Genomic DNA, 13,583 nt, shown 5'->3' with positions numbered 1-13,583 from the left:
CCGACCAGGGCTTCTGACCTAATGTCCAATCCTCACCTTCTCGTGGTGCACCCTGTTGGGTATCTACTTTGATACTGAACGAACGAGGATGGGCTGGCAATTTGGGATTTAGCCGACCAAATTGTATTCTTATTGATTAAACCAAAATAAAAAATGATGGTACGACATGACAAAATTTCATGCCGGCTGGGGCGTCGCCCGGCTAAACAAGGCCCCTGTTGTTTTCGCCAGGGAACCAGGGCGAACAGCGAAAAGTCAGCTACTGGAACAAATCTGAAAACAAACCCCACTCAATATCACCAGAGTTAAAGATCGGTACTATCAACGTAAGAAGCCTGAATGGCAAAGAAATGGAGCTAGCTGAGGAATTAGATAAGTACCAAATCGACATAATAGGGGTGACTGAAACAAAAAAGACCAAAACTGGTGAGATCTTTCTGAGCAATAAATACAAAATGTTATATTCAGGCAATGACAATCAAGGAAAAGAAGGAGTAGCCATAGTATTCAACACAAAATACGAGGCTAATCTTCTTGAATGGCAGTCAGTATCAAGTAGAGTAATGTGGGCAAATATGAGAATGGGGAACTGGACAATGAGACTTATTTGTGCCTATGGTCCCACAGAAGGTTCTACTAAGGTAGAAGTGGAGGAATTTTTTGACGCTTTAGAAAAAGCAACTGACACAATGAAAAAGGAAAAGTTGGTCCTTGTTGGGGATCTAAATAGCAGAGTAGGAAATGATTGTGAGACATACAATAATATTTTGGGAAAATTTGGAGAAAAGAGCAAAGCTAATAATAATGGCAAATATCTGTTGGATTTCTGCTCAGGACATGGACTGGTTATTACTAACACAATGTTCCAACATAAAAATGTGCACAAATTCACATGGAGAGAAGAGGCAAGGAATAATAAAAGTCTCATTGATTATGTTATTGTTGATAGTGATGTTTTCTCCCTGGTGCAGGACACCAGAGTATACAGAGGATTTGAAATTTTAAGCGATCACTATTTAGTCTTGAGCAGGATAAAATTGAATTTCATATTGAAAAGAATAACATGTAAGAAAATTTTAAAGCGAATAAAAGTGGAGCAGCTCTCAGATGTGAACTGTAGACTAAAATACAGAAAGATTATTGAAAAGAAAAGGAAAGACTTTGAGAACAGGAATCAAACCTTGGAGATACAGTGGCAAACTCTGAAGAAAACATTGATTGATTCTGCCAGAGAGGCATGTGGTGAGGTTGTGTGCAAGGATAAAAAAATCAGAACTCCCTGGTGGACACAGGAAGTTAAAGAGGCAGTGAAGGAAAAGAAGAAAGCATATCAAAAGTTCCTGGCAAATAAGTCAGCTTTTACTCTTACAGAATACAGAGACAAATGTAAGAAAGCTAAACAGTGTGTAAAACTAGCTAAACAAAAGTCATGGGTGGACTTTGGCAAGAATATAGAAAATAAATAGCAAGAAGGTGGCAAAATATTCTGGAGGTTGTTGAAGAAGCTTAGGAATGGAGGCAAGAATGCTGTAAAAGGAGTTAGAGATGATAAAGGTGACATGAAAACAGGAGAAAAATATATCTGAAGTATGGAGTAATTACTTTGAAAAACTGCTAAATGAAACAAGCAGTGATGACAGCACAGTGATAAAAAGCACTGACCAGGCATGCAGTCAGGAATACATATCCATACTTGAACTAGAAAAAGCCATCAAAGGCTTGAAATGTGGAAAGGCAGCAGGAGTAGGTGATATTCGACCAGAAATGCTGAAGTATGGTGGTATAAAAGTGTTACAGTGGCTGCACTGCATAGTTCAGAAAGCCTGGACAGAGGAACGAATTCCCGATGATTGGAGTAGAGCTCTCATAGTACCCATATATAAAAAGGGAAATAAAACTGAATGTGAGAATTACAGAGGTATTTCCCTACTGAGTGTTCCAGGCAAGATTTATGCAAGTATATTTGAGAAACGGTTGAGAAGAATTATGGAAGAAAAGCTTGGTGAAGAACAAGCTGGATTCAGGCCAAATAGAGGCTGTCAGGATCAGATCTTCACTTTACGATGAATAGTCGAGAAAGCATGGGAATATAACAAAGATCTGTATTTAAATTTTGTCGATTTGGAAAAGGCATATGACAAGGTGCCAAGAGAGAAGCTATTCAATACGCTGCAGTTATATGGTGTCAATGGAGCATTATATCAAGCAATACTTAGTCTTTATTTGATTTGTAAGTCAGCAGTTAGAATTGAAGGAAGTACAGGAAGATGGCTTAATGTTAAATCTGGTGTGAGACAAGGATGTGCATTATCCCCTCTGTTATTCATTATCTATATGGATCACATTATGAAGGAAAGTGGTATTAAACCTAATATCAAAATTGGATATGTTAATGTCAGCTCTTTGCTTTATGCGGATGATGTTATACTTCTAAATAAATCCGCTACAAGTCTGCAAGATTCTCTGACTAAATTGAATAACTGTTGTAATAGATATTGTATGAAGGTCTGCAATAAAAAGACAAAGACAATGAAAATAGGCAAAATCATTGAAAATGTCAACTGTGTTGTGAATGGAGAACCTGTGGAACAAGTAAAACATTTCAGCTACTTAGGCACGATTTTTACTGAAGATGGTAAATTAAATATAGAAATAGACAACAGAATCAGCAAAGCTGGTATGGTGGGAAGTCAATTGAATAAATTCATATGGAATAAGAGAGAAATTAGTCGGAACACTAAATTAGCTGTATGACAGTGTTCAAGCTAGTTTTAACTTATGGATCTGAGAGCTGCGTCAGAAGTAAAACACTTGACCAAAGACTAGAGACCGCAGATATGAGAGTCCTGAGAAAGATTAGAGGTGTGAACAGATGGCATCAATGGCAATATCATATTAAAAATGAGGATATTAGGAAAGAACTTTACATTGTCAGCATCCAGGAATGCGTTAGCAGAGCTAATCTCAGGTGGTATGGTCACTTAAATAGAATGGGTGAGGAAAGATTAGCAAAACAAGTGTTCTCTGCCAGGTTGGCAGGAAAACGACCCAGAGGAAGACCAAGATATAGGTGGATTGATACGGTACAATGTGCCTTAGATGATAGAAATATAAGATCTGATAATGTTGGAGTCTTGACAAGTAACAGACTGATTTGGAGGAAAATTGTAGATAGGAAATTAGTAATGATGTAATTTTTTCATATAGTATTGTTATATCCTGTACACCCCTTGAGGGTACATGGCAGGAATTTGATGATGATGATGATGAGTGCATCTAGTATAAATGAATTTTAGGGCAGGTATGACAGATGGATTGGGTGACTTATAGCCTCCCTAGATGAGTCCTTGACTCCTTGGAAGTCTCAGATAATAATATTAATCATCCTTTTACAAGACTACAATCAATACCCTACTTTAAAGGAACCTTGGAACAAATAGCATGGATTCTTCATAAATTCAATTTGTATGCTTCCTTCAAACCAGCTCGGAAACTGCCTTCCTTCCTACTATCAGCAAAGAATACATTATCACCTCTTTCCTTATCAGGTATCTTGCACATGCCATCTTTCCTTTTTTTGGACAGACTGGTCATTTTGTATTGATTAGAATTGAAGAACATCAAGATATGTTAAATTTTTGGAATCTGACTAGTCCGGTCTTGCTTCTCATGCAATTGGCACTGGGCACAGAGTTCTTTGGAACAAGACAAAACTATTTCATTCTAGCAAGTTCAAATTTGAACCTTCCTTTCCTTGAAATGTATGAAACAATACAAAATCATCTGGACCTGAACTGATCAGACTGCATGCCATTATTCAAGTTTTGGGAAGGAATTACTATTAAGTGTTCTTTAGTTGTTTTTTTTAATTAATAATTATTTTAAATTAATTTTTATTTACACAATTTTCTATAGATGTTCTTTCAACTCTAATAGTGTAATATCACATACTTCAGCTGCGACCAAGACATGAGCTAATATACACATGATTTATACTCATTATTATGATTCTTGTTTTGAATATAGTTAAGTGCTGCTCTCCCTGATGATATCCATGTAATGTTGGATGAAATACATTGGAGTTGAATAAAATTCTATATAATTTTTGTAAGCCTTGAATGTTATTTTAATATAATTTGGAAGAGATTGGATATATACACAACTGTTAGAAGAAATGTTGGAAGTTTTTCCCCACTTGGTTAGACTATAATAAATTTAGTTTAATCCTTTATCCAAGGGTTAGCAAACAAAGTTTGCGCCTGAAGTTTCTTCAGGGCTGAGGCAACTCCTGGTAAAGGTGAATGAAGATCTCATCACTCCTTGTCTTAGTATTTCCCATAATGCCAAGCACATCTCCTTGCGGACATGTATAATGCTATGCATTAAGGGAATGGCCACTACCCAGTTAGGTTTCGACCTTTATTGAGGTATCATCAGTGGGAGCCAGACCAAGATGTGGTGATACTAAAGTGGAAGCAATGGAGAAGTCATCTTTACCTATACGAGTTACCAAAAGGTGTCTAATCTTATTATTAAATTACTCTGGTTTTAGAGAAAGATATTGGAGGTTTTTTCCCCACTTGGTTAGACTATAATAAATTTAGTTTAATCCTTTATCCAAGTGTAAGCAAGCAAAGTTTGTGCCTGAAGTATCTTCAGGGCTGAGGCAAATCGTGGTAAAGGTGGACGAAGCTCTCATCACTCCTTGCCCTAGTATTTCCCATAATGCAAAGCACATCTCCTTATAGACATGTATAATGCTATGCGTTAAGGGAAGGGCCATGTCCGCAAGGAGATGTGCACACATCTTCTTGTGGACGTGGCCGCAAGAAGATTAATTATAAAATTAATTATAAATTATAAAAAGCATGGGTTTTTTATAATTTAACGCCTGATAAAACTTTTCAATTTAAAAACAAAAAGTGCATTGGCGGAAAACTTATCAAAAATAGACTCACATATTTAGTTTGTGCAAACATGAACGATAGCGATAAAAGAAAGCTTCTTGTAATTGGAAAATCGGCAAAGCCTAGTGCTTTAAAAACATAAAGAAATTTCCCTTTGATTATACAGTGAATAAGAAGGCCTGGATGACCTCTTCAATTTTCGAAAATGAAATTCGCTAGTGGGATAAAAATCTTCGCAGTGAAAACCAGAAAATTTTGTTATTGATAGTCAACTGTCCTGCCCATCCTGTAGTGGCTAATTTAACAAACATAAAACTTGTTTTTTTGCCACCAAATGTGATGTCTGTCTTGCAACCATTTGATCATGGCGTAATTAGATGTTTTAAATCCCATTTTCGTCATCTGTTCGTCTTGGAATTGATAGAACGCAGAGAAAAATCTGCGGAGGAAAATGCTTATGCTTACGACTCGAAGATCAGTGTACTTCGCGCAATACATTTAATGAGTGATGCTTGGAATTTGGTGTCATTGTCTACGATACAAAACTGTTTTAAGAAAGCCGGTCTTGCAGAATACGAGTGCGAATGTGAAGAAGATGAAGAGGATAACTTACCGTTATCAGCGTGGTTAAAAGCACGAAACTCGAACAATTTTGAAACGTGCACAGAGATTGATAATTTTATAGACATTGATAATGGCGTCACAACTTCGGGTATACCGACAGACGCTGACATCTTAAAACAAATCTCTCATACACCAGAAGAAGATAATAGTCGTAGTGACTCCGAGTAAGAAAATAGCAATGATGAGAAAATCGTTACCTGGTGTGAAGCAGAAAGTGCTTTACATATTTTAACAAGATTTATGGAATCGTGATCTGTAAGTTCAGATGACACATTCAAGCATCTTAGTGGTATAAAGAACAATTTCAAACGTATGAAATATGCGTCTTGTGCAAAGCAAAGCACACTTGATGATTTTTTATGTAAAAATGTGAAGTTTTAAAAATAAATTTTTGTTCTTTATATATATGTATGCACATATGTATTTATGTTACCCAATATACCTATGTTGAGAAAAATCTGAAAACATTTTTAATTCGCTAAAATTATGACCTTCTTGGATATAACGAATAACAGTTGTTACAAACAAATATATGCGATCCTGTGGAATTCGTTATAACCGAGTTCTACTGTATATATATTATATAAAGTGAAATGCAAACTTAAATATTAAAAGTCTCATACTATCCTATATATACACATCCTTCAGGGGAATATAACAGTCTTTTTATTGCTGATTTTCATAGAAAATTTTGTCAGGCCAGTTATTTAGAGATTGATAAAGACTCGAAAATTTACAGCAGATTTTTTTTTTTTTTTTTTTTAAGGAATAAAATCATCTGTTTAATAAAGAACTTAGCTTAATATCTTGTATTTAAAGGCCAGATTTTTAAAAAATGCTGTTTGTATAGATTATTATGAAATTAGTGTTGGTCAAGTGGATAGCATATCTGCTATTCATCCATCAGACTCTGGGTTCAGTTCCACTATTGAAATGGATATTTGTGACCATCTCTAGGTATTAGATGGTTTCATGAATACTCTGATGAAGAAATTGTAATCAGTGTAGGCCATTTATTAGAGCATTCAAAGAGTCATCAGAAATTTTTACAAAACCTTAATCAGTGTAATAAGAAACAATGCATGATCCTACTTCAAAAACCTGGTGCACACATTCTTGGACACTATCATGCTGCTAACCCTCTTAATGCAACATGAATCATGTGCAGGCAACATTGTTGGTCTATTTCAAATATTCCATATTATTTCTACTATTAATTTGCTTGTTGCTTAACTCAGTCAATTTGATATCAGTTAGTTTTTTATTTTAATCCTGAAGAAGTGTAGTACAATTTAAGCAAAACTAGTAGCAATTTAAACTTAATAAAATAATGGTTCAACAAACTATCTCCATGTGGAATATATATACCAGACATAAAAATTGAACATGTTCCTCATCCACAGAAATCGGAATATTTTCTTTCTTGCTCACAATTCTGATGCATTTTGTTATCATGTTGTGATATTTCTTATTCTGTTCTCTAGACTGGAAGAAAAGAGCTTCAGTCCAAAAGATACTCAAACTCCCTTAATTCTTAGTATAGATGAAGAAAATTTTTCATTTGGTTTGATCCAAGAATTAGTACGCTCTTTTCTTGCTGCTGAAGACAGTAGAATTCAGGTATTATAATACTACTGTTGTTAACTGTTAACCACATTCTTACTTAAAAGTCGATATATTTAGCTTTAGTTATATAATTTGTTCCTTAATGAATTTATTTTCTAAATATCTTTTTCATCAAATTTGGCTAATGCTGAATAATGTGTGCGCATGTGCGTGCACATATATATATATATTAAGTATATAATTGCAAATCTTTATACTTAAGTAAACTGGAGCTAAGAAGCAATTTTCACACATTTTGGATCTGGATTAATTATTGAAAGCTCGGTGCAGATACAGATTACCTTATAATGTAATTAATAACAAAGTGCCTAATTGAAGGAGTCTTAAACTAGTATTTGTCCTAGGGACAAGTGAAGGATTTTCACTACATTCTGAATTAAAAAAAAAAAAAAATATAAACAGTTAAATTCAAATTGGAGCCATGCTTCAGTTCTAACTACATTTATGCGCACGCGCGTGATCTCGCGAGAACGCCAGCACTGAATAGCAGAGCTATGCGGATCTGGCAAATTGTAGCTAATGCTGTTATTCATCTGGTTGGAATAGAGGGTGATTTCTTTTGACTCCAGAATACGCCTTTAACTTCATCAAAAATAATTTGGCTCTTTTTTTTTCTGATATACATATCAGAAAAAAAAAGAGCCAAATTATTTTTGACTCAAATGCCATAAAATTGCATCTGAAACATGACGATAGAAAATAGGCTCTCTGTTGAGTTATTGTATATCTCTATTTATATTGCATAGCTGAGAGAAAGATGTGTTCGAGCCCTGTTGAGGATGTCAGGAACATTATACTCATCTATTTTGCACACTTATTCTATATATTACAACCATGATATTTTTTGTATACTGGTAGTGTTATAACTGAAGATTGATAAACAGAGAACTTGTCTTGATCAGTGCAGAAATGTAATGCAAAAATACAATTTAAAAAAAAAAGGTACTAATATTTCTTTTTATTATTTATTTTTTTCCCATGGAAAATATCTCTGAATAAAATGTAAAAGCATTTTTGAAGGGGATACATAATTAGCATTGTTCCTTGATCGCAGAAGTATTATTATTATTATACCGAAGACTCACTGCGGAAGACCCAATTTATCATACCTCACCTTGAACCCATTAACAGACAAATCACTCACAACCTGACTCTGGCAACCCATTCCACTTATTCACAACTCACCAAGAAAAAAATCTAGTCCTCACACCCCTACTAACCACACCTTTATTCAACTTCCAGGGATGACTCCTTGTTCTGATTCCTCTAGCCAAGTGCTGAAACATTTCCCCTGCATCTATCCTATAAACCCCTTTAAGCAACTTAAATGTTTCTATCATATCCCCTCTTTTTCTCCTATCAACCAACTTCTGCAATCCACATAGCTTCAATCTATTCTCATAGGGAACTTTCCACAAGTCACTCGCCATCTTGGTCCCTCACCTCTGAATCCTCTCGACTGCTTCCTCATCTCCCCAAGAAACCCACGGGACCAGATTTGAGCACAGTAATCCAGATGTGGTCATTATGAAGGTCTTATAAAGAGGAATAACAACTTCCTTATCTCTACATGTTAATGTGTTCTTCAATAGCCAAGTAATCTTATAGGCTACCTTAGCAATATGTCCTCTAAACTTTAACTCTCTGTCTATCACCACTCCTATATCTCTAGCTTCATCTAGTTCCTGGACTACAGTGCCAGCAGTGTGATACATGGCTTGTAATCTATTTATCCCAAATGCATAACATAACATTTCTCTAAATTAAACTGACACTCATTAACTTTTGCCCCATACTGACAGCTTATTTAAATCGTCCTGCAAGCTCTCCACATCTCATTGCTCTACCTAATTTCACATTATCAGCAAACAACTGAATATTTCCTTTCAGGTTATTTCCTATATCATTTATGCACAAATTAAACAACAATAGTACCAGCATTGAACCTTGTGGCACACCATTAGTCACCTGTTTTCACCTTGGTTCTGCTCCTCCATATACCAATTTTTGATATATCTCCAGCAGCCACTCTCTTATCCACTTAACCAGTGTCATATCCATCCCCATTTGTTTTAATTTAAGTAACAGAGTTCCATGTGGTGTTCTGTCAAATGCCTTTGCAAAATACAACAAAATCATTCTGTAACCATTTCCTTTATCCAACTCAGCCGTTACTCCATTATGAAGAGTTAGTAAATTACTAAGGCATAATTGACCTTTCACAAAGCCATGTTGATCCTCATACAGTATCATATTTTTATCTAACTATTCTTGAATTCTCTTTTTGATCAATGTCTGCAGTCTTAGAACCTTCCTTATGCAAAGGAATTATTTTGTCCTCTTTTCCACTCCCTTGAAACTCTACCAGAGCTGAGACTTAAATTAAAGGGCCTAGCCAAGTGGAAACGGTAGGAGAGATGGAATGAGAGAGAGGTATGGGAATGCTAGAAGACGAGCGGATGGAAACAGTAGTAGGAGAGACAGAATGAGAGAGAGGTATGGGAATGCTAGAAGACGAGCGGATGGAAACAGTAGTAGGAGAGACAGAATGAGAGAGGGATATGGAAGTGCTAGAAGTGGAGAAAATGGAAACAGTAGGAGAGAGGGAATGAGAGAGATGTATGGGAGTGCTAGAAGAGGAGAGAATGGAAACAGTAGAAGAGAGAGGTATGGGAATGAAAGAAGAGGAGAGAATGGAAACAATAGGAGCGAGGGAATGGTAAGAGGTATAATGTATGGCGACTCAATGATCCGTGGTGTTCAAGATAGGATGCGTGAGGAGTGTTTGCCAGGAGGAACAATAGAAAGGGTGGCTATGGCAATTAAGAGAGGTGAAAGGGTGGATGAGATGATTGTGATGGTAGGAACGAATGACTTGAGTGGTAATGTGAGTCGGGCAGCGAGAGATATGAGATTTTTGCTTGAGACTGTACGGAAGAAGACAGAGAGAGGAAAAATAGTGTGCGTGTTGCCTAGGTATGATAATGATGAGCTGAGCAGAAGAGCGGTGATATTGAATGGCATAATAACGAGAATGTGTGACAAGAGAGGACTGGTATACGTGGATGCCTGGAGTGTGTTTGAGGAAAGAGAGGAGTTGTATGCGAGAGACCGTTTACATTTGAATGAGGAAGGACGTAGGCATCTGGAGAGATTGCTGTTCTGAACGAGTCAGTGTGTCCCAGGGAGGATGATAGCAGGGGTGGCCTCTTGTGGGAATGGATACTTGGGAGAAGGGAGACAATGTCAGGTAACACTGAGCCCAGTGGAGTCCAGAAGAGATAATGCTGGGTATAGAAACAATGGCATTTATATGCTGTATACTAATTCCAGGAGTTTCCGGAATAAGGGAGAGGAATTGGTGGCGCAGATAGCATCAGCCTGGCCAAAAATTATTGCGATCACTGAGACGTGGTTGACAGAAGGGGATATAACAACAGGAATAGAAGTCGCTGGGTATAGCATTTTTCGTCAGGATAGGAGGGGAAAGCGTGGTGGTGGGGTACTGCTTATGATAAGTGATGACCTATGTCCTCTAAGAGTGGAGAATTTGGAAGGAAGTGAGACAAATGATTTTGAGAGCGTATGGTGTGAGGTAGAGGTAGGCAAGACAGGATATTTAGTGGGGTGTTGCTACAGACCCAGGAGCACAGAGGATGGGGACCAGGAGATGTTTAGACAGCTAAGTTTGGCAAGTGCAAGAAGAATGATTGTTATGGGAGATTTTAACTTCAATAGTATAAATTGGAGAGAGGAAGATGCATGTAGCAATAGGGGAATGGAATTTCTAGAATTCTTGAGGGACAAATGTCTTAGGCAACATGTAACAGAGGGAACAAGAGGTTCAAAAATTTTGGATTTGGTTATAGCATCAGAAGAGTTGATAATAACTGAGTTGACGTCTCTCCCACCAGTTGGAGAGAGTGACCATATGGTGTTGACTTGGAAAATGAATAGACATGCAGGAGTATCAAAGAGACGGGAACTTATGTGGAATTATAAGGCAGGTGATTATAATAGTCTTAGACGTCAACTTCGGGAAGTTTCATGGAGGGAGGAATTGGAAGGCCGGGATATCACCAGTGCATGGGAAATTGTGAAAGAATATTTGTTATCAGCAATGGTAAGTTGTATACCACGAGTGAAGAAGAGGACGCAATTTGGAGTAAAGTGGATGACAAACAATATTAAACAGGAATTGCATGCGAAAAAGATGCTATGGAAGAGATATAAGGAGATAGGTGAAGAGATGCATGAGGAATATAAGACACAGGCCAGAAGAGTGACTAGTGTGGTAAGGAAAGCGAAACTGGAATATGAGAGGAGATTGGCCCTAAGATCCAAAGAAAATCCTAGGGAATTTTTTAGCTATGTGGCCAGTAGGAGGAGAAATGACTGTGGAAGAATGATATTGTGGGATAAAAATGGGAATAGAGTGACTGATGCAGAGGACATAGTGGAATTGTTCAATGAACACTTTATTGGAGTATTTCATCCTAGAGGAGTCAGTTTTAATGCTAGAGGGATAGGACTGGTACGAGGTCTGGAGGTACAGGAGGAGAGTGTGTTTCAGATACTGAGTACTCTGGATGTCAGTAAAGCTGTGGGACTGGATGGTATTTCGCCACGAGTTTTGAGAGAATGTGCTAGGGAATTGACAGTACCTTTAACGTGGCTTTTCAATGAAAGTCTGGCTTTGGCAAAGGTGCCCAGGGAATGGAAGGAAGGTAAGATAGTGCCATTGCATAAGGGTAGTAATAGACTGGAAGTGTCTAATTATAGGCCAGTCTGTGTGTCATCAGTAGTTGTTAAGATCTTGGAGAAAGTAGTGAAGGACCGTGTACAGCATTGGGCAGATGAGGGTAATGTTATCTATGAGAATCAACATGGATTTGTGAAAGGACGCTCTTGTTTTAGCAATATGCTAGCCTTTTATAATAAAGTTACAAGAACATTAGATGAGGGAAAGGCATATACTGCAATTTTCTTAGACTTGGCGAAGGCATTTGACAGGGTGCCACATGATAAGCTGATATTTAAGTTGCAGCACATGGGTCTGGATGTCAGATTGGTCAACTGGATTCAGGATTGGCTGTCTGATAGGTATCAGAGAGTTGTGTATGGTGGAGCAGTTTCCAGGAGGCAGAGGGTTACAAGTGGGGTCCCACAGGGCTCAGTACTAGGACCTATATTGTTTAACCTTTATATCAATGACATAGCCAGTGGATTGCAGGGGGATATTCAGTTGTTTGCAGATGATGCGAAGTTGGGAAGGGTTATTAGTAATAGTGCAGATGTGGTAGCCCTGCAAGAGGATTTAAATAAGCTAGATAGATGGGCAAATGAATGGGGGTGTCAGTTTAATGCAGCAAAATGTAAGGTCTTGAGGTTTGGGAAACATCGATGGGATGCTGCATACTCTATGGGAGGAGTTATACTGGAGGAAGTAGGGGAGACAAGAGATCTGGGGTTGATGATTGATAGAAACCTGAAGTTTAGGGGACATATTGCAAAGGTGGTGAAGGTAACACAGAGGATTGCTGCTATTATGAGAAGGACACTGACCTGCAGAGATAAGAAGGTTATCATTCCATTGTATAAGTCTCTGATCAGACCACACTTGGACTATTGTTCTCAGATTTGGTCCCCAGGATTTGAAGGGGATAAATTAACTGTGGAAAGGATACAAAGACGGATGACAAAGATGGTTTCAGGACTGTACAAGGATAGTTATGAGGATCGGCTGAGAGAATGTGGACTGCAGAGTTTGGTGGATAGAAGAAGGAGAGGTGATATGATTGAGACTTTTAAACTGTTGAGAGGTGGTTACAGAGTTGACACTGGGGAGTTCTTTCCCTTGGTTGATCAGCGGGAAGGAGTGATGACAAGAGGCCATCCCTGGAAGTTACAAAAGGAAACTGTGAGCAAGAGGGTAAGGAGTGGTTTCTTTGTGTGGAGGGTGGTTGAGCCGTGGAATGCATTGCCTGATGGAGTGGTGGGAGCAAGAACGGTCAGTGAGTTTAAAGAGTGGTATGATAGACTTTGTGTTTCTCAGGGGGCGACCTCCCCTCAGTGAGTCTTGACAGACTTTATGTCTTGGAAGGACCTCCCTCGATGAGTCTTTTGACTCCTTGGAGTCAAAAGACTCATCACCCTGAATAATAATAATAAAATAATAATAATAATAATAGTCAAAGGCATTGCCAGTTTCCTTGCACATTCTCACAAAACCCTAGTTGATATCCCATCTAATCCCACAGCTGGATTTACTTTGAGATTCTGCAATATCCTAAGAACCTTCAATTTATCCACCTGTGTTCCGACATAGGTTAAAGCAGTAACCTCACTAGGATGATATACCCTTGCAAAGTGGTCACTCAGTTACTCAACTATTTTATCCACTTCTGTCTCCTCATTACCATCATC

The 13,583-nt window shown here is 37.7% G+C and overlaps 1 protein-coding gene across 1 annotated transcript in view; it reads left to right on the top strand.

Moving 5' to 3' along the window:
* Positions 1-13,583, top strand: part of LOC150101877 (serine/threonine-protein kinase ATR-like) — an 860,597-nt gene that overhangs the window by 507,905 nt on the left and 339,109 nt on the right. The window contains exon 32 of the mRNA XM_090399924.1: positions 7,016-7,151. Coding sequence (XP_090256050.1) covers positions 7,016-7,151 — 136 coding nt within the window. The remainder of the gene's footprint in view (positions 1-7,015; positions 7,152-13,583) is intronic.

This window comes from Typopeltis vanoorti, chromosome 11 (genome assembly GCF_054136105.1).
Source record: "Typopeltis vanoorti isolate ZY-2024b chromosome 11, IOZ_Tvanoo_1.0, whole genome shotgun sequence".
In the NCBI taxonomy this organism is placed as follows: domain Eukaryota; kingdom Metazoa; phylum Arthropoda; class Arachnida; order Uropygi; family Thelyphonidae; genus Typopeltis; species Typopeltis vanoorti.
Note: the sequence above shows the minus strand (reverse complement) of the source record. Positions and strands in the feature narration are given on the sequence as shown.